The 23325-nt window shown below is 42.5% G+C and overlaps 1 protein-coding gene across 1 annotated transcript; it reads right to left on the bottom strand.

Annotated features, from left to right (window-relative positions):
- Window positions 1-2257: 2257 nt before the first annotated feature.
- Window positions 2258-8143, bottom strand: LOC135523915 (sclerostin-like). The gene is made up of 2 exons (XM_064950933.1): window positions 7703-8143; window positions 2258-4534 (listed from the first exon to the last, which is right to left on the bottom strand). Exons 1-2 carry the CDS (start codon window positions 7941-7943, stop codon window positions 4113-4115), a joined length of 663 nt encoding a protein of 220 aa, XP_064807005.1. The 5' UTR covers window positions 7944-8143; the 3' UTR covers window positions 2258-4112.
- Window positions 8144-23325: the final 15182 nt, after the last annotated feature.

Below are 23325 nucleotides of genomic sequence, written 5' to 3'. Positions count from 1 at the left end.
ATCCAACCAATTGAAAGGTGTGGCATATCAAGAAGCTGATTAAACAGGATGATCATTACACAGGTGTACCTTGTGCTAGGGACAATAAAAGGCCACTCTAAAATGTGCAGTTTTGTCACACAACACAATGCCAAAGATGTCTCACAACGTGTATCCACGCCAGCCCAGGACCTCCACATCCGGCTTCTTCAGCTGTGGGATTGTCTGAGACCAGCCATCCGGACAGTTGATGTCAGAAACAGTCTCAGTAAAACTCATCTGTGTGCTCGTTGTCCTTACCAGGGTCTAGATTTGACTCCAGTTTGGCATCATAATCGACTTCATTGGGCAAATGAGTGCCCGTGGTGGCGGTGGGGTTATGGTATGGGCAGCCATAAGCTACAGACAAAGAAGACAATTGCATTTTATCTATGACGAGATCAATGAGACCGATTGTTGTGCCATTTATCCGCCGCCATCTCCTCATGATAATGCACGGCCCCATGTGGCAAGGATCTGCAAACAATTCTTGTAAGCTGAAAATGTCCCAGCTCTTCCATGGCTTGCATACTCACCAGACATGTCACCCATTGAGCATGTTTGGGATGCTCTGGATCGACATGTACGACAGCGTGTTCCAGGTCCCGCCAATATCCAGCAACTTTGCACAGCCATTGATGAGGAGTGGGACAACATTCCACAGGCCACAACCAACAGCTTGATCAACTCTATGTGAAGGAGAGGTGTCGCACTGCATGAGGCAAATGGTGATCAGACCAGATACTGACTGGTTTTCTGATCCACGCCCCTACCTTATTTTAAGGCATCTGTGACCAAAATATGCATAGCTGTATTCCCAGTCATGTGAAATACATAGATTATTTCAATTGACAGATTTCCTTATATGAACTGTAATTCAGTCAAATCTTTGAAATGGTTGCGTTTGTATTATATATTTTAGCTGATGAGCGTAGTAGTGTGTTTAGAGCACAAGTCCAGAGAGCACCTTTGTTAGGCAACATAGCCGAAACAAAAAGTGATTAGCCTGAGAAATTGGCAGCTGAAAGTAGGGATCAATGCAACATCTCGTCAGAGGAATCGTTAAAAGTTCATTTGAATTATACAACATTTCTACGTTGCTATGTGTATATCAGTTATTTCGCTAAGTTTGGGAGGTGGGAATCAATGGTTATAAAAAACCTGTCAGTTCTATAAATATTCACCGTACCAGTACATGCCATGAAACAATCAGGAACCGTCTGTGAATCCAATAAAGTTGATTTGTGGGGACCAAATCTGAGGCTTTTGCACTCTCTCTTTTAATAGCCGAGGCCCCCATAGACTTTCTGCACCTGGTGCTGAGAACCTCAACGGCGGCCCTCGTATTGGGCGTGTGAAGTTGCTTTAGAGTAGACATATGACGTGCCCAAGGGAAACTGATCGTGTCTGACCTGCCGTACACCCTCGTGTTCCCTAGGCCTACCGAGGTCGACGCTAGGTAATTGTGGAGTAATGGCCTGTATAAACACAGTAACACGGGCAGATGCTTTTGTCAGCATCAATCTATTAAGGTACCACTCATGTACTGCACTTAAGTACCTGTTCTTGAATTACTGGGAAACTTAGTCGGGTGCCAGTAGTTTGAGCTAAAAAGCATGGCATATCTGCTCTCTTGGATAGGGCTTGATTATGGCCGAATGTCACTTGTTAGTCATTGGCAAGGGTAATGACAAGCACCCACTTACAAATAGTTTCCACTCGGGTCTCTGTTTTGTATTTACTACAGTTTAACATTATTTGGTCTTCTAAAGTGCTGTAGTATAATAGGTGCCAGTTTTATCATTCAGAATTACGTTGGTCCATAAAACTCATCATAAACACCTAATTTGGTACATTGGAGTGCCTGGATCCAGTAGGTGTTGGTAGTTGTCTGAGAGTCCAAGTGTTCAGTGAATAAATTAGGACCTTGAGGGAGGCGAGAAAACAGGCTGAATGGCGGGTTCTATGGCTCGTATGAACAAAGCAATGTTGCTGTTGTGACTGAGCCTCTAACGTCTCATGTGTGAATTCCTTTGTGCAAATTCTTCTTCCTCTCCTTTTGTGAGCCGGGCCCAGACATTCCAAAGAGCTACAAAACCTCAACTTCCTAATTACCGATATGTGTTTTCATGAGACACATTGAGAGGTACGCTTAGCGTGCAGGTACAGATAAAGGAGAGAACGACCTTGACAAAGCAAGCCCATTCTGAGAAGAATGATAACAAACACACAGTTCTTTCAAATATATCTGCCTTTACTTGATTTGTGTACTGTACAGCATTTCATTATTATCTGACAGTCACTATTATTCTAAATGACAATAATGGCTATCATTTACTACAAAAAGTTGCATAAATAATTCACATGTGGAAATAAAAAATAAATATGCAGTTCATTTCTTTGAGTCTGCAAGGTTTCTTTCCTCCCCAACTGCTTTTAGCCAAAAGACCAGACAGGAACAATATGTACAATCAAGCTATACATGACAACTCTACTTATATGACAAAATCCTTTCCAGTTGCTATTTCAAACACACAATTGAACAAGAAGGAAACACTGTCAGTATAGTTTAGAAAACTGAAAATCAGGAAGCGATATGAGAGAATGGAACAATGGAATGTGGACAATAAGTGGAAACGTTATGAGTATTCTTCATGAAATACAGGCCGTAGTACTGACAGGGTTGAAAAAAGGGAATGGGTTGTCAGCATGGGCAGACTGGGCATCCACAACCTTTTCCTGTCTGTCTGTCTTTCTGTCTATTTCTGTCCGTCAGCATCCTGCAGGATATCAACAGCCAATATCAAACAATTCAGATTGAGATTCAGTTTTTTATCTCATTCCTATCTTTCCTGTCAGTGCTATTCAGAGAATGAGTCACTCTAGGTTCACAATGAATAGAATAGGGACATGACTAGTTGGTCGCCAAACTTATTTGCTGCTAACAAAACAGTTCCAGTCAGTGTGGGTTTAGTGGAGAATGTTGTGCCAGAGGGTAACAACAGGCACAATTACTGGAGCCGCCTCCACTCGTGGACCTTTTGTGTGTGTGTGTGTGTGTGTGTGTGTGTGTGTGTGTGTGTGTGTGTGTGTGTGTGTGTGTGTGTGTGTGTGTGTGTGTGTGTGTGTGTGTGTGTGTGTGTGTGTGTGTGTGTGTGTGTGATTCCTGCAAACAGGAACCAGCCATGTCTAGCGGAAATTCTAAACACAGGAATGGTCTCATTTAGTCATTAAGACGAGTCACAGGAATGCCTAGTTGCCTGTTTGACCGAAGGGACCCTGGTCTTGGACTGCTGACACAGCCATTTCCCCTCTCTCACTCTCCCTCTCTCACAGGGGCTCTAGGGCCACTGGGCCAGGGGCCCTAACTGACAGCTCCTGTAAGGCTGCTACGGTGCGAGGAGGGCCCTGGGAGGCTTCTGGTGAGTGAGGTGCTGCCCGGGCTGTCATGTTACTGCGTGGTCTGGGGTCAAGGCCAGGGCCTCTCAGGCCTGTCAGCAGCCCACTTCCAGAGCCTGAAGCCCCAGGGCTACCAGGTGCTGCTATGTTACAGTACACACAGCCATGGAAAAGATGGATTAGAACCAGTTACAGCATAGAGACACCTTTCAACCCTATAGGCCTATCAAGCAGTGTAGCCTGCCCGCTGGATGTTTTCACAGGTGGATTTTGAGTTTAGGTGCACCTCTTGCTGTGGCTAAGGTAGATTCTACTTGTGCCTGAGTCAGAGGCCGTTATCTATGAACTGGAGTGTGTAATGATAATCTACACTCCAATCCGAGCAGTGTCCCACCTTTCCTGACCAGCCACATGGCCTTCCCTGGCATAGTCTGTTGACTCATTTGGTCATGCAAATCAAAGGTTCTGAAATATGTTTGAAAATAGGCTGCAAAATCTATAGTGCCTATCTGGTGAGAAAAACGCATGTCAAGCCAGTCCAACAAACAGCTTAACAAATCCCTTTTTGTTGAAATGTCTCTTCCTCTCCCTCTTCCAATGAAGGAGCCGTGTTGGGTTGTGTGTAACATGTGCGTGTGTATGAGTGAGCGTGCTACTTTGGTCTCTGCATTTGTACGGAAGAAGGAAAGGAATCCTCAGTAGGAGTTGCTGACCAGCGTTGGGGTGTTGCTCTTGCTCTGACTCCCGGGAGGCCGGGTGCGTTTCTTGTTGCGTCGGGGCTCGGGCAAAGAGGAGGCCTCCTTGGCCTCTGACTGGTTGTGGTGGCGGCTATAGCGCTTGCACTTGCAGGAGGTGACCACGCGGATTTTGTAAGTCCGGCTGTTGCCGTTGGGGCACTGCAGCTGCACCCGCTGGGTTCGGGAGTGGGCCGGGATGCAGCGGTAGTCGGAAGCGCTGCTCCGCCACCATTTGCCGCGCACGATGGAGTTGGGTAGGAGATGGGCGGGCATGCACTGACCCGAGCACACCAGCTCCTTGACGGGCTTGGCACTGCGGCAGGAGCCGTCAGTGATGTAACGGGTGGAGCGCAGCTCTCTGCAGCTCAGCTCCGAGGCACCTGGGGTGAAGAGGAGGATATCAAGGTTACACAATCTGTGGCATCCCTCCAAAAAACCAAACACTTTGAAGTCGGACCGACTCGAGGGAAACAATCTTCCATTTAACTGTTCAAGAGCAGAGAGCTTGAGAGCTGGTTTCTCTGTGAGACATGATGAATATGTCAATGACAAAAGTATGTGTGTGTCAGTGTCAAAAGTACAATTCCCACTGTGCGTATAATGTTATTTGTTTATTCTAAGAACTTAATTGCATGCGTGGAGCTGGGTTGGGAAATGGAATATGAGTCTCAATTTAATTCATCGGAAATGTTCAGAAACTCTTCCTTCCGTTTCACCATTCAGAAAAACATAACATTTAGAATTTCTTAATGCAGAGAGTACTTTTTATAAAAAAAAATAATGGTAATTAAATAAATGCAATGTTGATAAACAAATCCAATTCAAAAACCAATGTTGTACCCATGTTTGGTTAAGGGCTCAGTATAAGGGGGGGGGGGGGGAAATAAGTTGCAACTGAACACTAACGTTGATGCATGATCTGATAATGACTGTTGCCTGACAATGAGGTTGGATGTGGAATTCCAGCTGGCAGCAATCAGCTGATAGTAAATCCAGACCAGAATGCTATTAAACAGCTCAATCAAACATAATGGAGATTTAAATCGGAAACAAAAGCTGGCATACACAAAACAGGCCCTCCGGAAAAAGGATGTGAAGATTGGAAACTTTCTCTAAATGCTTGTTGTCATTCCTAAATACAACATTTGACAATTGGAAATGAGACAAATGAACCAAACGATTTGAGAAAGCATATTCAGTGCATAATTTGTCATTCAATATGTTGGCCATGGCCTTTTTAACAGCCCTATGCAAGAGTTATTGTCCTCTTTTTCCGTTTTTACATGTGGCGTGTAGAATGGCAGAGGACATGTCGGTTTAAGAAATTATACACTCTGAGATGCATCTGTTTTCTTCTGTGGCTTTTCTATTGCAAAAAGGCAATAAAAAAGGATTCATGGAAGGATGACTTTTTTCTCCCCTCGGAGAACCTGATCTGGTGTTATTTTGTGGCTCGGCTGGTCGGGCAGCCACAGCATAAGGTCTCTCCCCTGTTCTCAGGTCTCTCCCAGTGTGCTGACTGCTGGGCCTAGGGACCAGGGATGGACTGTCATGGAGGGGAGCCAGACAGAGGTCACCCCCTCTGCCTCAATGACCCCACTGGGACCATGGGAAGAATCATGGGAAGATATGGTACTCCCAGAGGAAGGCAGATAGGCCTATGGTGAAAGACCCCTATCGCATATGATATGACCCAATAGATGATTATTTCTCTCTCTCGGTTGATGGATGTTGATCAGTATAAGAGGAGATTTGAAAAGACGCGTGTTCTTCCAACCCCCACCACAAAGCTACAGGTGTAGGATCTTACTCTGATTGCCCTGGTGCAAAGAAATGTTATATGTACGGTGTATTTGAGGTTTAAAAAGCATTCTGAAGTTTATCATTTCCACTTTGACATTTCTGACTTGACTTCCCCTTACGAAGAATATATCAAGACCTACAAAAATGTTCATGAATTATAATCTACATAATAAATGGCATTTCCTGTTGGTGCAGGTTCATTTCCCTTCTGTAGCAAACGGTCTCAAATTAATATCCTGCAGATGTATCTGTTGTTTATCGATTTCAAGTATTATGTTAAATGTATCTCATCCATCATTACAGTATTTTATATCCTAATCACAACATTTGTCATTTGTATTTTATGTACGACTCTTTTAGATTTGAAATTACATGATTAGATTCGGGGAAACTGGGAAAGAACGACATTGTGCATCGTGAATCCATGAGACAAGGCAATCAGAGATATTTCCTCTGTAAAAAATCTGCATGACTACAGCATAACCTGTACTGGCCACAGGTGGGACTCAATTATCTATCACAGTGTTGCAATTTCCAAATACCTTGAAGAAATCCCCTAAGAGCAGAAACTCTATTTTCTATTTGGACACATGATGTTGCAATTAAATAGTTATGGCATAGGCAGACCTGAACTAATTTGTTGTATAAAAGAGAGGGAAATAGCACCAAGAATAGAGTGAAAACCCCTGATCTCTCATAAGTGCAGCTCTTCAGATCGTGGGAGGATGAAACCACGGGCATATTATGTGTCTGTGACATATTGCCCTATCAGCCTTGGCATAGCGTTCATCTAACCGCAATCCGGCTTTGCTCCATTGAACAGTACAGCTGTTCCAGTCTAATGCATCAGCAGGGAAAGCTGCAATTTAAAACAGCCACTGAAGGTTGAGTCATTACTCATGATATTGCTATTAACTATTCTACATACAGAAAGTAGCACTTCTCGGCACGTTCATAAATGAAACATTATTGGATATTCTGGGTGGTCTTTGGAGGGTTTCTTGCCTTAATGATTTACATAAACCACACAGGTGAGGTTTCATTATTCTCCAGAGACTATAAACTACAATGATATTTTTATCGACATCTTGCGCATTTTTGTTATGATTAAAAGGACGTGTGTGGTCTTGCACATTGACAGAAACAAATGAACCCGTGCCTAAAGAATGAGACGCTATGCTGGGGAAGATGTGTCTGGGGAAATGAGCAGTTCGCGCCCTTTGAACAGTGCTGACGGTCCAACAACTCAGTGCTTGAGAAATAATGCCTTTTCTATCTCACATGCGTAACATTACAGATTCTTAGATATTGTCGAAACGTTTACCACAAATTGAAAACTAAATTTTTTACACTAAGTGACTACGCACATTATGCATGAGAGCATATTGTGTATTCATGTCCATGAGATATTCGCACTATTCCACGCATTTTATTTTAAACTCCTCGATTTGTAAGTATAAATATAAGTATCCTAGGAATAAATCGAACTATATGTTAGAGTAAAATTCGAAGGAAATATTTGTTAGATTGATTAAGCAATATCCCAATGTATTCAATTAAATTGATGAAAGATGATCCATACAGATAAATCGTTTCTCTATACCAATCTCACATTGTAGGCTACGAGTGTTTCACAAATAAAGCAAGTCATTATTACAAGTATTCATAATGCACCTTAAATATGGACATCCTATATTCCTTCTAGATATGTCGGCTACCAGATAACGTAAAAAATAAATACTCACTATAGGAGGCTGTGTTTGCTGATGATCTCCTTCCCCCGTGTTTTGGTCGATTCATTGTATTATTGTTATTATTAGAAGCCTGTGGTATTGGTTCCTCGTGAGGCTGTATGTTTTCAGTATATTCTGGTACGATCTCTGTAGCATCGTTTTTTAGCACCCTCCATCCTTGCACGAAGGTACAACATCCCTGTAGCAGCAGCAGCACGGTGCTGGAGACAAGGAGCGCAAGAGACACCTGCATGTTTATCGATCTGCGGAGCTGGAATAAACTATGGGTAACATGCGCTCTGTGGCAAGTTGACCAATTCCACCCATACAAGAAACTTTGACGCTATTTAAGTACCCCAGCATTCGTCAAAACTGACAATTAAGTGCTTACACGAAGTGGGAGGGGTCCTGCCCCAGGCAAATGCATTGAAACTGGAGAGGTGCATGTGTGCGCGCCAAGAGAGGTGCGTGCGGGTTTGGGGTTCGTTGGTTTGAGAGACAGCGCATCTAGTTCCAGTATTGTCGCATTTTTCATTCGTGATTCATGCTATATGTACGTGTCTCTAAAATATTCCATTTGTTTTGATGTGGTTTTGTTTGGAGTGATACAGGGCGCAGTCTCGATGACCATTGAGTGATGTTTCATGGCAAGGCTGGTTCCTTCTCCATCATAGACAATGTGTTTGATAGCTGGCGCAATTTTGTGTTGTAAAAAAAATATGCAAAATTGTGAAATTCGTACACGTTGACAGATCGCAGCAGTCTATTTGCAATATTACTTGTTTGTTTTATAGTATTTATGTTATTGTTGTTTATTGTATGCTCGTGTATCTGCTTTTGAGTTCGACTATTGACTAACTTCAAACATTTATTACAGTCATACACCACTGAAAAAGTATCTATAGAAATGTAACACCATTCATCATCAAACAATCTCATTAATTAATTTTCACTATTTATTTTATTAACTGAGAATGACACATGGAGTCCCATCCTGGTTTCAATAAGAGGATTTGCAGAGGTGTCATGCCCATATGGGGCACAAGGGCACCTGCTGCTTGATATTTTGTTTGTTTATGTAATTAAAAATAATATATAGCCTGTATTTATTTATTTTTATTTTTTTAAATACATTTTTCAGATGTTAAATTATTTACTTAACTTCATTTTTAAGACCACATTTTATCATAATGATTTATATATATATAATAAAAGATCTGTCAGTGGTGTTTTGCAGAGGGGGCACACTACCTGGACCAGGCAAAGAGTAACCCCATATTCTCCCTAGTAAATGGTTCTTTCCAAGATGCACCATGGAGCAAAGATATGTTAAGGAGGACACTCTAATGCTTGCAGACAGTATCATCAGTTGAAGAGGAGAGAGTGACACACACACACACACACACACACACACACACACACACACACACACACACACACACACACACACACACACAGCATTTGATTTGATGTTAGCTGCGGGTGATAGGCAAGACTCACAGGGGGTATGCTTGTAAATTAATTTGATCAAGCTACATTACATGACCAAAAGTATATGGACACCTGCTCGTCGAACATCTCATTCCAACATCTTGGGTATTAATATGGAGTTGCTCCCCCTTTTGCTGCTATAACAGCATCCACCAAACTGTACAGTTGGCACTATGCATTGGGGCAGGTAGCGTTCTCCTGGCATCTGCCAAACCCAGATTTGTCCGTCGGACTGCCAGATGGTAAAGTGTGATTCATCACTCTAGAGAATGCGTTTTCACTGGCAGCAAGCTTTACTCCAGCCGACACGAGGTATTGCGTATGGTGATCTTAGGCTTGTGTGCGGCTGCTCGGCCATAGAAACCCATTTCAAGAAGCTCCAGACGAACAGTTCTTGTGCTGATGTTGCTTCCAGAGGCAGTTTGGAACTCGGTAGTGAGTGTTGCAACCGAGGACGGACAATTTGTCCACATTACGCACTTCAGCACTCACCGGTACCGTTCTGCAAGCTTGTGTGGGCTACCACTTTGCGACTGAGCCATTGTTGTCCTAGACGTTTCCACTTCACAATAACAGCACATACAGTTGACCGGGGCAGCTCTAGCAGGGCAGAAATTTGACAAACAGACTTTTTGGAATGTGGTATCTTATGACAGTACCAAGTTAAAAGTCATCAGTAAGACCATTATCCTGCCAATGTTTGTCTATGGAGATTGCATTGCTTTGTGCTCGATTTTATACACCTGTCAGCAATGGGTAATTTGAAGGGCTGTCCACATGCTTTGTGTATACTGTATATTGTATGTAGCCTATTAATTCATTCTTTAAGAATAAATACAGCAAAAATGTTTTGTTGTTTTTCTGTAATACTCAACCTGGTCTTAGAGCATTATGTATTATTTCATATGTAAATTTGAGACACGTTTGGTATGGTATCTATCAATTTGTGGATGTCCATCACCGATTTCGTATGATATGTTACGAATTACAATCGTATTATATGTTACACATTCTTTAAATGTACAAAATGTTACACATTTGAAAAGTGAACAATATAATACAAATTTGCAAAAACATATATGTTACAAATTCTAGCTAGGTGGCGTTAGCTAGGCTAGGGGTATGGTTAAAGTAGGTTTAAATTTATTAGTCAGGTTAAAGGGTTAAGGTTAGGGGAAGGGTTAGCTAAAAGGGTTGAGGTTAGGGTTAGGTGAAGGGTTAGCTAACATGCTAAGTAGTTGTAGTTTAGCTAAAATGTTGTAAGTAGTTGAAACGTTGCTAATGAGTTAAAATGCTAAAGTTGTCTATGATGAGATTCAAACTCGTAACCTTTGGGTTGCTAGACTATTGCGTTACTTGCCCACCCATCCACCCTGACCAAGTAACCATCTGTCTTATGTAACCATACCAAACGTAACATATACTAAATGGAGTGTCTCGGATTTACAGTATGTATAAAATAATATAAAATGCTTAGAGACCAGGTTATAATACTAGCCACCTGGCAATTTTTGTTAAGTTGGCTTTAGCTAGCCAGCTAGATCGGTTCCCAATCTCCCAACCTCATAACTCGCTACCAAGCCATTTCAGGCTATCAATCAAGCTAGTGTAGTTTGTCTTACTATCTTAGCTGGCATGCCTGCTTTCGGAAGTACTAAAATTGCTTTAATTCTTGGGTTATACTATATGTGGCAGTTGTACTAAACTTCTAAGGCAGAATAATGGGTGCATGACGACCCTGATTGGAGTCGGAGGCTCAATTGTACAAATACTGCCCTCTTGAGGGACAATAAACAAATAAACTGTTCAGAAGAAGCAGATAGGATTGACTGCCCTCTGATCAAACTGAAATGTTCTCCTATTGGAGTCATTTTATGAACACAGCAGACATGCACAGACAGGCCAACCAGGGTGTGTTGCATGAAAAATTATACTTTTACACACATTCATAAAATAGTACTGTTCATGACACATTGTCCCCTCTCTTACTCATTTTGGGAACTGAACAATGGTCATAATGAGATGTTTGATGGTTTCCTTCTAGCTTCAGGCCTATTGAAACCCTAAATCAGGGTTGGAATAAAGGGAGACATCCAACCGGCTTCTAAACCATGCCAATAACGATCAAGGATGAAGATGATTCATTATTGTTGAAATGCTCCTTTCTGGGGCCACAACAAACAAACAGCCTAAAACCTGTCAAAAAGAGAGATCATTATCGTTGTTGATGAACTTCTAACTTTGGCACAGTGATTTAGTGGACTGGACACCACTCTCCAGAAGACTCTGTCCATGTGTTTCCATGTCTTCCCTTCTGTCGTCACGCTGGTGAAGAATGGTCCCGTGTTCACCCCAGAGCCAACTCTGATTACTACCTTGCCTCCGTCCTTGCCACTCACAGTCCTCATTTAGATCTCTCTGGCTTTCTGAATAGAACACCCGGGCTCCAGTGCTTTTTTACTGGTTTATCGATAGCAGCCGAGGACCTGAATAACAATCAGATGCTCTCCAGATTGTGGGCTGCCAGCAGCGAGAAAGGATGGGTGGATATTTTATAGGAGATGAACAAACCATGTCTGAGCCACACAAACAAAACATTTAGCTGCTCAGGATTTAACCTGGTCTCATAGACTAGACATAACATAGTAAACGTAAATCCAAGACACTCAAATTAGTATGCTATGTTTGGTATGGTTACATAAGACAGAAGGTTACTTAAGGCAAAAAAACGAAAGTAGGGTGGTTGGTCGGGGTGGATGTATAAGGTTGCGAGTTCGAATCTCATCACAGACAACTTTAGCATTTTAGCTAATTAGCAACTTTTCAACTATTTACTACTTTTCAGCTACTTTTCAACTACTTAGCATGTTACTCAACCCTTCCTCTAACCCTAATCTTAACCCTTTTAGCTAACCCTAACTTTAACCCTTTAACTTAAATTAAAGGGTTAAGTTTAGGAGTTAACTCCTAATCTTAACCAACCTTAACCCCTAACTAACGTTAGCCACCTAGCTAACGTTAGCCACCTAGCTACAATTCGTAACATATAGTACATTTGCAAATTCGCAACATATAATATGAATTGTCATTCGTAACATACCATAAGAAATGGGTGAAAGACATCCACAAATCAATGCATACCATATGAAACGTAACACATCATACTAAGTGTCTCGGATTTGGATACAGATTAATACGAAATGCTATGAAACCAGGTTGCAGCAGCCAGGACTGGAGGACTGGGTGTTGGGAAACAGTGATTCAAGATGCTAACTACTTGACCACACATGTTTGAAAAATATGTTTATTTCAGATGCAGTATAATGGGTGAAAATAGTTGTAAATGGTGCGTGAAATCGTAAATGTCTGTTTTGCAATTCATTTTGCCCAAATTCTTAATTGTTTACATTTTTCGTCATTGTTTAAGTCAGTCAACAACGTGTCGTCTGTAGTTCTGCAGAGTATCAACAAAACCTCTCATATCTGGCATCTTCCCCTAAATACACCCTGCTGGCGTGATATCTATCTTAATAGTTTCCATTGGAGAGGGTCATATAGAGTGCAAAATGGAAAGGACATAAAATGCAGGCAAACATGTTGATGGAACAATATACTGTATACTGTATCACCATGCATTCATGTCCCTCTGTTCACATAATATGACAACTGCATAGGACTGTACTTGAGGACGGGAGTGTCCAAGCAACTCAAAAGACAAGAAGAGTGCACTAAATCTACTCAATTTAATGGAGGGACCCTGATAACCACAAATTGAAAGAGATATTGTAGGAATCTGTCTATAGTTGGGGACTCCTGAGTGGTGCAGCGGTCTAAGGCACTGCATCTCAGTGCGAGAGGCATCACTACAGACACCCTGGTTCGAATCCAGGCTGTATCACAACCAGCTGTGATTAGGAGTCCCATAGGGCGGCGTGCTATTGGCTCAGCGTCGTCCGGGTTTGGCCGGTATAGGCCGTCATTGAAAATTAGAATTTGTTCTTACTGACTTGCCTAGTGAAATATATTTGTCATTTTTTCAGTTGCTTAGGAGAGGAGATATTGGATACATGGAAACATTTAACAATGTGTATTAGCTAAGCTACTTGGGGAAAGGTTATCAATCCCTGCATGTTTAAAAGCAATGCATTATTGGCAGGTGTTCTGCACTGTATCACAGTGTATATTTTACAGGGCAGGAATGCTTTGCTTTGCTTTCAAACAGTCCAGGCACTTGATTTGTTATCCATTCATATAAACACAATTAATTCTAAACTGCTTCTGCACATTGTCACACAATTAAAAAGATTGATCAACATACATTATAATGTTGCACTCTCCACAAAACAGAACACAGGACATTTTCTATCTAGGAAATGCTTTATGATATACATTTTCACCCTGCCTCTATAGCTGAAGCTAAACTAACTGCGTGAAAATCCTCTGCTATTTCAACGGTGAAGCTAGAATATCAACCATTTGTCATGACAGGAATTGTTGAGCTTTACACCACCCATCTCCCATTTACTCGCGACGCATGACGCATGTGACAAGGACTACAGACTATCAAGGACTACAAGGCAAATCCAGCTGTGTGGTGCCCACCGAAGCCTCCCTCCCAGACGAGTTTAACACATTCTATGCTCACCTCGAGGCAGACAATCCCAAGCCATCCAGGAAGACTCTCGCTGTTCTGGGCGACTAGGTGCTTTCGCTCTCCTAGGCTGACGTGAGGAAAACTCTCAAAAGCCGCTGGCCCAGATGGCATCCCTGGCTGCGTCCTCAGAATGTATGCTGACCAGCTGTCGGGCGTCTTCAGACATCTTCATCCTGTCCCAGGCTGTCGTCCCCACTTGCTTCAAGGAGACCACCATCATCCCATTGCCCAAGAAAACCAAGGTGCCCAAATGACTATTGCCTCATCAAACTCACCTTGGTCATCATAAAGTGCTTTGAGAGGCTGGTTGTGGTCTACATCTAGGCCAGCATGCCAGGCACACTGGACCCACTCCAATTTGCCTACCACTGTGGACCAACAGATCCACAGAAGATCCAATTTTCATCGCTATTCACACGGACGTAACACATCTAGACAAGAGGAACACCTATGTGAGAATCCTGTTCATTGACTACAGCAGCATTCAACACTATTGTTCCCTCCAAGCTCTTCATCAAGCTCAGAGGCCTGTGTCTGGACACCACCCTCTGCAACTGGATCCTGGACTTCCTGACTGGCAGACCACAGGCTATGAGGATTGGCAACAACACCCTCTCCACAGTGACTCTTAACACAGGGGTGTGTCCTCAGGCCTCTGCTGTACTCCCTGTTCACCAATGACTGCGTGGCTTTGCACGACACCAGCTCCACCATAAAGTTTGCAGACAAAACCACGGTTGTAGGCCTGATAACCAACAACGACGAATAGTTGGTTGTTGATTTCAGGAAGCAGAGGAGGGAACATGGCCCGATCCACATCAACGGGACTGGAGTAGAGAGTCAGCAGTTTTATGTTCCTTGGCGTCCATATCAGAGGACTTGACATGGTTGAACATCAACACCACTCTTATCAAGAGGGTGCATCACTGACTCTACTTCCTAAGGTGGCTGAAGTAACCTGGCATGCCACCCCGGGTCCTTTCCAAATAATACCGCAGCACCATCGAGAGCGCCCTTGCCGGTTGCATCACGGCCTGGTATGGGAATTGCTTCGTCGATGACTGCAAGGCCCTCCAGTGGGTGGTGAAGATGGACCAGTACATCACTGGGACCGTGCTCCCATCCATCCAGGATATTTACTCAAAATGTTGCCTGAGGAAGGCCTGCAGCATCATCAAGGTGCCCACACACCCTAGCCACGAAGTGTTCACTCCCTTACGGTCGGGCAGTTTGTATCGGAGAATGAGGTCTGATAACAACAGGTTCAAAGACAGTTTCTATTTACAATCATTAGATTGTTCAACACATTAACTGGACAGACCACCTGCTCTGATTCTCCACACCTTAGCAAACACACACACACACACACACACACACACACACACACACACACACACACACACACACACACACACACACACACACGTGTGTGTATCTCAGCTCTATCTTCTACTAGGCCTAAAACCTAATGCTGCATATTCTCGTAGGTAGACGGTAGTCTCATTCTATGCCCTGGCAAACAAGGCTAAGTGGACACCAGCAGGAGCACATAACATTCTTTATCTCTTGTCCCAATGCTTTCCAAACTGAGCCTTCATCTAAATCTGCTCTGTACACCAAAGCAGGCATGAGCCATGTGGTGGGAACTGTGGGAACCTCGACTGCGGCTTGACTGGGGAGCCTGAACCATGTGCTAACCAGTTGCGCTACCCAGCATGCCGCTCACCATGCCGCCTGCCGCAGGTGCTATTCTTAGCTGCCAAAGTAATTACCCTACAAATCAAATTATTCACTGCCAACGTGAAGGCTTTCTCTGGAGCGTTTTACAAGAAGCTCTAACATAGCGGTAGATTACGAGGCAAGGGAACAAAATTCTAGCTTCTTTCTCCTCTCCTTGACTGACCTCTCACCAAATACACATGGCTGACGCCAGGAGGAGAAATCTCTGATGGGATATTTTGGAGGAGAGCAGGGGGTTTTGCACACAACATTAGTGGTTATGAAAACTAAACGTTACGGTCCTTTTCCCAAAAAAACATCCAATATCAACTGTCTGTCCACCCTCCCTTTCTTTTCTCCGCAGGCCGGCATGTTTCTCATGATCGTCTTTGGTCGCCGCTCCACTTTGTTATAATCCAGATTGCTACTTTTGAAATGCTTTTATCAAATGGGGGCCAGGATTGCCAACAGAGATTCAACAGAGCATTGTTTCCCATACCTTAAAATGACCTCTTAATTGGTTTGGCATTGTCAGTCTTCTATGTGACCTAGGTTTGCCATTTGATGTTCAATGTCGATGCTATTCGTTAGATTGGAAACCTTGTAGGTTTACAAGTCTGCATTATACATTGGCCATAAATTATGTGCACAGCGTTTATTTAACCTCTTAGAATGGGGAAGCTCCAATGGGGCTGCCTGCATGTGAAGCCCGATTGGGCCAGGAGGAGAGGTCTGCTTGTGGGATTGTGGCCATATGGTTTGTTAATGGAGCCCTCTCTCGCTGTCTCTCTGTGTGTGTCCATATAGTGGTATGGCTGTGGAGCTCACACTCACACCACATACATGAACAAAGATCCTGAATTTCTACACTAACACGATTCAGGGCATTTTGATATGGAACCTGGTCCAATGTATGATGTAGTGGTATATCCTGGGTATTTCTTATCCTACCAAATATTGCCTGACTGTGTTTTTTTAAAGCTTTTGATATTCCTTGCCCGCGTCAACCTGTCAGGAAACATGGTATACGCCCAAACCCAACTTGAGAAAACATAAGTACTAGCAGCATGGCCCACCCAAATCTAAACTATAGGAAGCTTGATACATATTGACGAATGAGAACCCAGAGAAAGGCAACACATTCCAATGGAGTGTGATAATCTCCCAGAATACCGAGTGAGGTGTTCTAATTAGCCATGAAAGTATAAACAACCTTCAGCTGCTGAACAGACAAGAATTGACATCCACACACTGGATGTAAAAACATTCTTAGAGCCGTTCAGGACTAACAAAACGAGGTACGAAACGTGAAAATAATCTCCAGCTCTGGCATCTAATGCAATAAAGACCAATTATATGCAGAGATTGTCCCATAAAAGGTAGCTGATGAGCGTCACAGATATGTAGCCATTCCCTTTGGCCACCCAGCCTGCTAGCTTCCAGAAAGCACTACCCATCTCCCAAAACTCGATCACTGCCTATCCATTGCTGACAGAAGTGTGAAAACAAACCTGTTGCGGAGAGAAACAGATGAACCCTAAATTTCTAGGTTAGATGGTATATCCCTGTGTTTACCTCCACCCTTGGGTGTTTTAATTCAGCAATGTGGGCGTTCATGGGTTGGCTATGTGATAATAGAGATTGATAAGGTAGATATTGGTCATGGTAAAATAGTACATGTATAAATAAATAAAAATGTCTCCTTGTTCATGCTATGAATATTGATACTGTATTTCTTGCAAGAATTTTGCCTGTTGCCACGTAGTTCTGGGTGGTCATTTTCCACAGCCAGTGGCAATAATAGGGTGCAAATACAGGCCATATTTATTTTACATACCCTGAAGGATATTTGGTCATTTTCTTTCAGATGTACTGTGTATGGCGCTAACAAAATGTTCCTGTCAAGTGACAGTACCTTTGAATCCTGGTTATGTTATGTGGGTGGTACACAGTCACACAAAGCCATCCAGAGTAAATGAAAGTAAGTAGCACTCAATATCACGTTGCACAATTGATATCCAAAACACATGCTATTTAAGGCTAACCTTGGCAGGAGGACATATAAGCCCTATGTGGAGCGTCACCAATATCACCCCAGTTTCCTCTGTTATGACTCGTTATTACTATACCTTAGCAAGCGTTTCTTGCGGATGTTAGGCCTGTGGATAATTTGACCACATTGTGTTTCACATTCCGCAATATTAATAATAATTGAGATTATTTTTTTTTTTACATTCAACATCACTCAGTCAAGGGAAATATAGTTTTCTTTCTAATAAAGATATCAACATATGTCTCAGGATGTTGTGTATCCCTGGAAATAATCAGAATAAGTCAACTTTACAGTTTTGAAAACATTGGCACAACTTACCGCTGGGGTGGGGTAACTGGAGCTGTATGGACAGGGTAAGTTAAGCCACCGACAAACATCTGTACTGAATGAAATATTACCACTACCTTTTAAAAATCATGTCCATTTGTTTTCTCCCCCGAACACAATTCAACACAATCACTTGTTTGTCTTTTAATAATTGTATGCATCTTTTAAGGCTTAACACCTCACAAACACTTTGTACTTTATTAAACAATTTTAACAAAGTCCAAGCCCTGCTGTTACCTCATATCCCAGCGATAATACCTCGCATTACACCTACAGTACAAGAATGCACCTTCCTGCTAGGTTTAGGACATCATATTGAAGTTTACAGAGATAAAAATATCTGCGATACAGGATGAGGATAAACAAATAATGAACCTTATTAAATAAATCCATCATTATTACTGTCTGACACTATTATTACTATTACTCTGCATGTTTCCCAACTCAAATCAAATGAAAACCTTCGGAAAGAATAACAGACATTCCGCAGCAGGCAAGCTGGAGTTATACACTCCCCATCGCTTTCCCTCAAAGGTCAGGAAAATGAAAATGTTTTTTTTGTTTTCTATTTTTTTTGTGCGTGGGGGGGGGCATTAAATATGTTATGCTCTCACCGCCAACTCTTAAAGGGATGGGTAGTTCTAAAGAGCTTGGCGGCCATCTTGTGTCAAGCATGACATGACAGTTTCTTCTTTCTCCTTAATAAACATCAGAAAGGCGTGCTTGGCTCGGCTCCACAGCACTGTAAAACAACAGAGCAGGAGGAGATGAAAAGAGCAACACCACCACGGGCACAGGCGCTTGGAAGAGGATCTGAGGGCCATCCATTCCAAACCCCATTCTATCTGATATTTCCCAATAATTAGCGCTGCGCCACAGATGTTCCCCCTCTTCCCTCCCTCTATTCCACCTCACCGCCCTGTTTTTTTTTTTTTTGTGAAATGAGCGCGGTGGAGTATTAGGACAAGGAGTTAAGGGGAGCATCATGTGCTTTTGATTTGATAAAGTCATTAAAAAGAGGCCAAAGATGAAAGTGGAAAGGCCTACATTAAAAAGACAAGAATTGCAAAATAACCTACAATATCGCTGCAGAGATGGAATTCAGATCCGAGCCGCTCGATGTTGGATGAACCCAAACATATTGATTTCACCCAGAACGCAGAGTTAATTTTGAACTTAAAAATTTGCCTTCTGGTATTTTGACATTATAAACCCTGAGGGGAAAGGGATAAATTAGTCGACTAGCATTATTAAACCGATAATATCTGCTTTACATATGACTAGTACACTACACCACTGAAGCATCTCCTTCCTAAGCTAATAAATATTCACATAAAACTTGAGTGCTAGTTTCAACACATGCTGGGTTATGCACTGTGTTGTCGCTGATGTAATGACAGCTCTGTAAGAGAGAATGGTTCTGTTGACATCACTCAGATTACAGGAAGACAAGTCTCTCTCTTCCAGCATTCTGACACATCCTCAGAGTATCTGACTGTTTCCCTAATATAGCGAAAGGAATGAGGCCATTCTCACTTCCAACTGTGCTACATATCCCTTAGCAAGACGTCCGCCTTGAATCCTCTGCCATCAACACAACACAGCATAGACACTTCCTATCGGAGAATACCACTAGCTGCAGATAGCTGAAGTAAATTACACGTCATCATGCTAAGCCTAGCTCGATTAGTGATGAGATTCCGGATACAGCGATCCTGGATTAACACTGAGCCGCAGAGATCTAGGGACCCATAGCCTGCTACATCCAACACATAATCCTTCCACTTTACCTCTGCTCCCCCGCCCGCTTCTCCGGCAGGGGCCCTGGATATGACAAAGCAGGGAGGAGACCCCTGGATCTCGGGTGCCCCTGGGGAGCGTTACAGCTGGGCTACAGTAATTGCAAAGTGCAAGGGGCCGTGGTGAGAGTGGGGAGTCAATGCAGAATCAGTATCGGGCCTTTCCAATAGTCCTCGTGGACACATGCTGTTTGAGAGTGTCCATCCCCGAGCCAGGTGTGTGCCACTTCAACGTTGTAAAACCTAAAAGAGCATTTAGATCAAATCAGGGAGACGTGGCTGCTGGTTCGATGTGTGAAAAGGAGAGAAAGTGAGAAAGTGAGAAAGTGAGAAAGAGAGAGAGAGAAAGAGAGAAAGAGAGAGAGAGAGAGAGAGAGAGAGCAGGACATAGATTTCAACAGGGCTCTCCAGAGGAGTGTGTCTCCATCTAATGGTCAGGTGATACAATGCCATTCAGGAGAGAGGATGTGACATTAGATTAATGTCACCCATAGACTTAGTTAGACGACTAATCTTTGTATTTGTCCCATTATGGCGTCTTTGAGAGCACGGGCAGTGTCATTGAGGCCATCTCCATCCTTCCTTAACCCATCCGAAGTCCCACCCAGTTGAATGGTGGAAACCCTCAATTGCACTGTCCACGCAAAAAAAAAAAGTTTTTTCCAAGTAAAGATCTCTATCCATCTCTATGGTGTCACCTCACCCACCAGCCTTATCTGACGCTTGCCTGACGACTCACCATTCATTTATTTCCGCTGCTCTATTGATTGCTACATACATTCAGTCTGAAACTTCTATCCTAGAAGTCGTTTGCATGACCTCAAAATAAGGGGCATTGTACAAAACACATTCATCAGTGGTTGGATTGTCTAATTAACAAATCTAACCAATCAGAATATCAAAGATGACAACGTCATCATGTAGGCTGGCTCTGGCTCAACCCATCTGTTTCTGGGACCAATCAGAACTGTCAGAATGAGTTCTCATTCTAGAAATCGTCGGGGAGGGAGGAGAATCCAGACTCATCGTGGAAAAGAAACATCAGTTGGCCGGAGCGATGTGGAGGGGGGTAGCCAGGTAAATCTGATGTGACCAATGTGGGGAGTTGTGTTTGTGTCACCATTGAGAATTTGATTGACAGGGAGATGATCACAAAAGGACTCCCCAATAGAAATATGTATCGCAGCTGTTGCAACGGTGAAATACAGCCCAATGTTTTCAATGCCAGTCAAAAGTTCATTGTGCTGAAGCGTGGAGTGCAGATTGAGCGAGTACAGTAATGCATTAAGGTAGTATTCCTCCTGTCAAATGTGTCAGAGGTACAAGGCTGACAAGTATTACTACATTACTGCAGATATAGGCAGGTTTAGAGTGAGCCCACCGGGCACAAACTGGCTGAATCAATGTTTTTTTCAACATATTTGGTCAATGTATTTTGTCAAAGTATTGGAGAAGTAGAAAATAGATTGGATTTGAAAAAAGTAATCAACTGTTGTTTTGAGGGTTAAATTTCAACCACAGGATTATGTCATCATGGAAACCAAATTTCAACATAGACAAACATTGTCAAAAAATATGTTGAATTTGTACCTTTGATACAACGGCAGATCTTCAACGTTATGTCCACTATCCCCCAAAAATGTAAATAGGTTGGGCAGCAACTCCTACTGGAGAAATTGATCTATCTATAGCTTCCATTTAGTCTCCCATCCGGGTTTTTTACCAAGCCCAGCTATGATATTTGCCACAGACTATTACCAATGTGCTATTGTGAGAATGATTGAGAGATCTCCACTTAAAAACAAAATAGATCCACTGTTGCTATCAAAGTAATTCCAAATGGTAGGTTTAACAGAACAAATTGAATGTGACCATAGTTTATCACTCAGGCCTATATAGAATGTGCAAAGTCGTCAACAGCTATTGTTTCAATTCAACACAGAATTCAATAATAGAGACACTACAAATAGGCCGAGGGTTTCAAGCTCTGGTTGATTTCAAATGTAATGATATTTAGTGATATTGAATTGTGTTTGGTTGTCAACGCAAGCAAATAAAAACATTTGAAGGAGATGCATCTTCTGCTTGGATAGTTCCATCTGTGCCACTGACTTATAGGATGTGTTCATACAGTCAAACTGGAGTGCCAGAGTACGCTCTGGGCGTTTCGCAAATTCAGATTGTCCGTAATAAAAATGGACAGCGTTTCGCTCTCTCTGAGCGTTCAGAGCGCAGACTGGACGTCTGGCGGAGGGTGTAGGGTTGATCCAAGCGTTCTGACCCCACAACGGCAGTCAAGCACTCAAGCCAACTGGCTAAAGTTGGCTAGCTTGCTAGCTGCTTCAAGGCACAAATGAGTGAACACCTCACTCTGTTTTACTCACTCTAGCAAAGGTGCAGAATCTCAAACTGCATTGATCATTTGCACCATGTACTTTTAATGTAATCTCAACTGCAATCCAGGTCATTTGGTTCTGCTTTTAGATGTTAACACAGCACAGTGATAACACATTATTCTAAATATCGGACATTCTATTCCCATTTGAACTTTGCTGCGCTTTTAAATAGTTGAAAGCTTAGTGATATACATTTGGGTGACAACTAAACCAAAAATGTGACTTTGTTTTTCTATTGGAATTTGGTTGTGCTTTTAGATGGTTGAATGCATAGTGAAACCACAATGGAAATCCAACGTGTGGCTTTTTATCTGAGACAAGGCGTGTGCTGCCCAGAGGGAAGAATCCGCTTTCTGTTTCAAGGCTAAAGACATCAAATATTCTGAAGTAGCTCTCAGGTAAGCACTTCTTTCAACATTCTCTCATGTCCTCCAAAATCTCGTATCACTTGAAGTCTCTGTTCAGGCCAGGCAGGCCTTTGACCGTGGATGGTCACGACCTTCTCGTGTACTCTTGTGATTTGGGACTATTGTGTGCTCGGTTTTTCCTAAATGCATTCTTCTCCTCTGTGGTAATCAATGGCCCATCAAGACAAAGGAAGGGATAGCTTGCAGCATAACATAGCTCCAGTAATAGAATCTTGTCATGCGAGCAACACCACTCCACATAAAACATGTGTCCTTCTCATGCATGGATCTACTTGGATGCGCTCTACTAGGAAATGGTGGAATTATGGGTTATTAGAGAATTTTCCCAATGATGGCTCGGTTAATAAATTATGTTCTACCATGTTTACAGGGTAATTGATGGGGCCAATGTCAAACACAACAGAGCAAAACACAAGACATGGAATATCTATATATGCGCTGTAACTGTCACAGATCAAGCTAAATTAACGGAGATTCGTTTGGAGAAAACAATATGGTAACACTACTTGACACCTCGTGTCAGAACAGTCATGTCATAACAGCTTACAAACCGGTCATGACACATATTTACATGTGACATAGATCACTTTATTTTATGGCTGATTATGAACAGTGTCAAAAACCCATCTTTCCTTTTGTTTAATTTTCTTAAATCCATTGTGAATTCTGTAGTCATGTTTGGTTGTTAAATCATTTTCTTAATAACTTGCAAAAAACACACTTTATGACACTGTCAGGAAGCATTGGGACCATCCTGTGCCACTTCAC

The sequence above is a fragment of the Oncorhynchus masou genome, chromosome 31 (genome assembly GCF_036934945.1).
Source record: "Oncorhynchus masou masou isolate Uvic2021 chromosome 31, UVic_Omas_1.1, whole genome shotgun sequence".
Taxonomy (NCBI): Eukaryota; Metazoa; Chordata; class Actinopteri; order Salmoniformes; family Salmonidae; genus Oncorhynchus; species Oncorhynchus masou.
This window is presented reverse-complemented; position numbering and strand designations above follow the sequence as displayed.

Excerpts from the sequence above, each read along its gene's own strand:
- LOC135523915 (XM_064950933.1), bottom strand. The coding sequence starts at position 7,943 with ATGCAGGTGTCTCTTGCGCTCCTTGTCTCCAGCACCGTGCTGCTGCTG. Across the intron at positions 4,535-7,702 it reads AGCAAACACAGCCTCCTATA|GTGCCTCGGAGCTGAGCTGC; the intron begins GTGAGTATTTAT and ends TCTTCACCCCAG.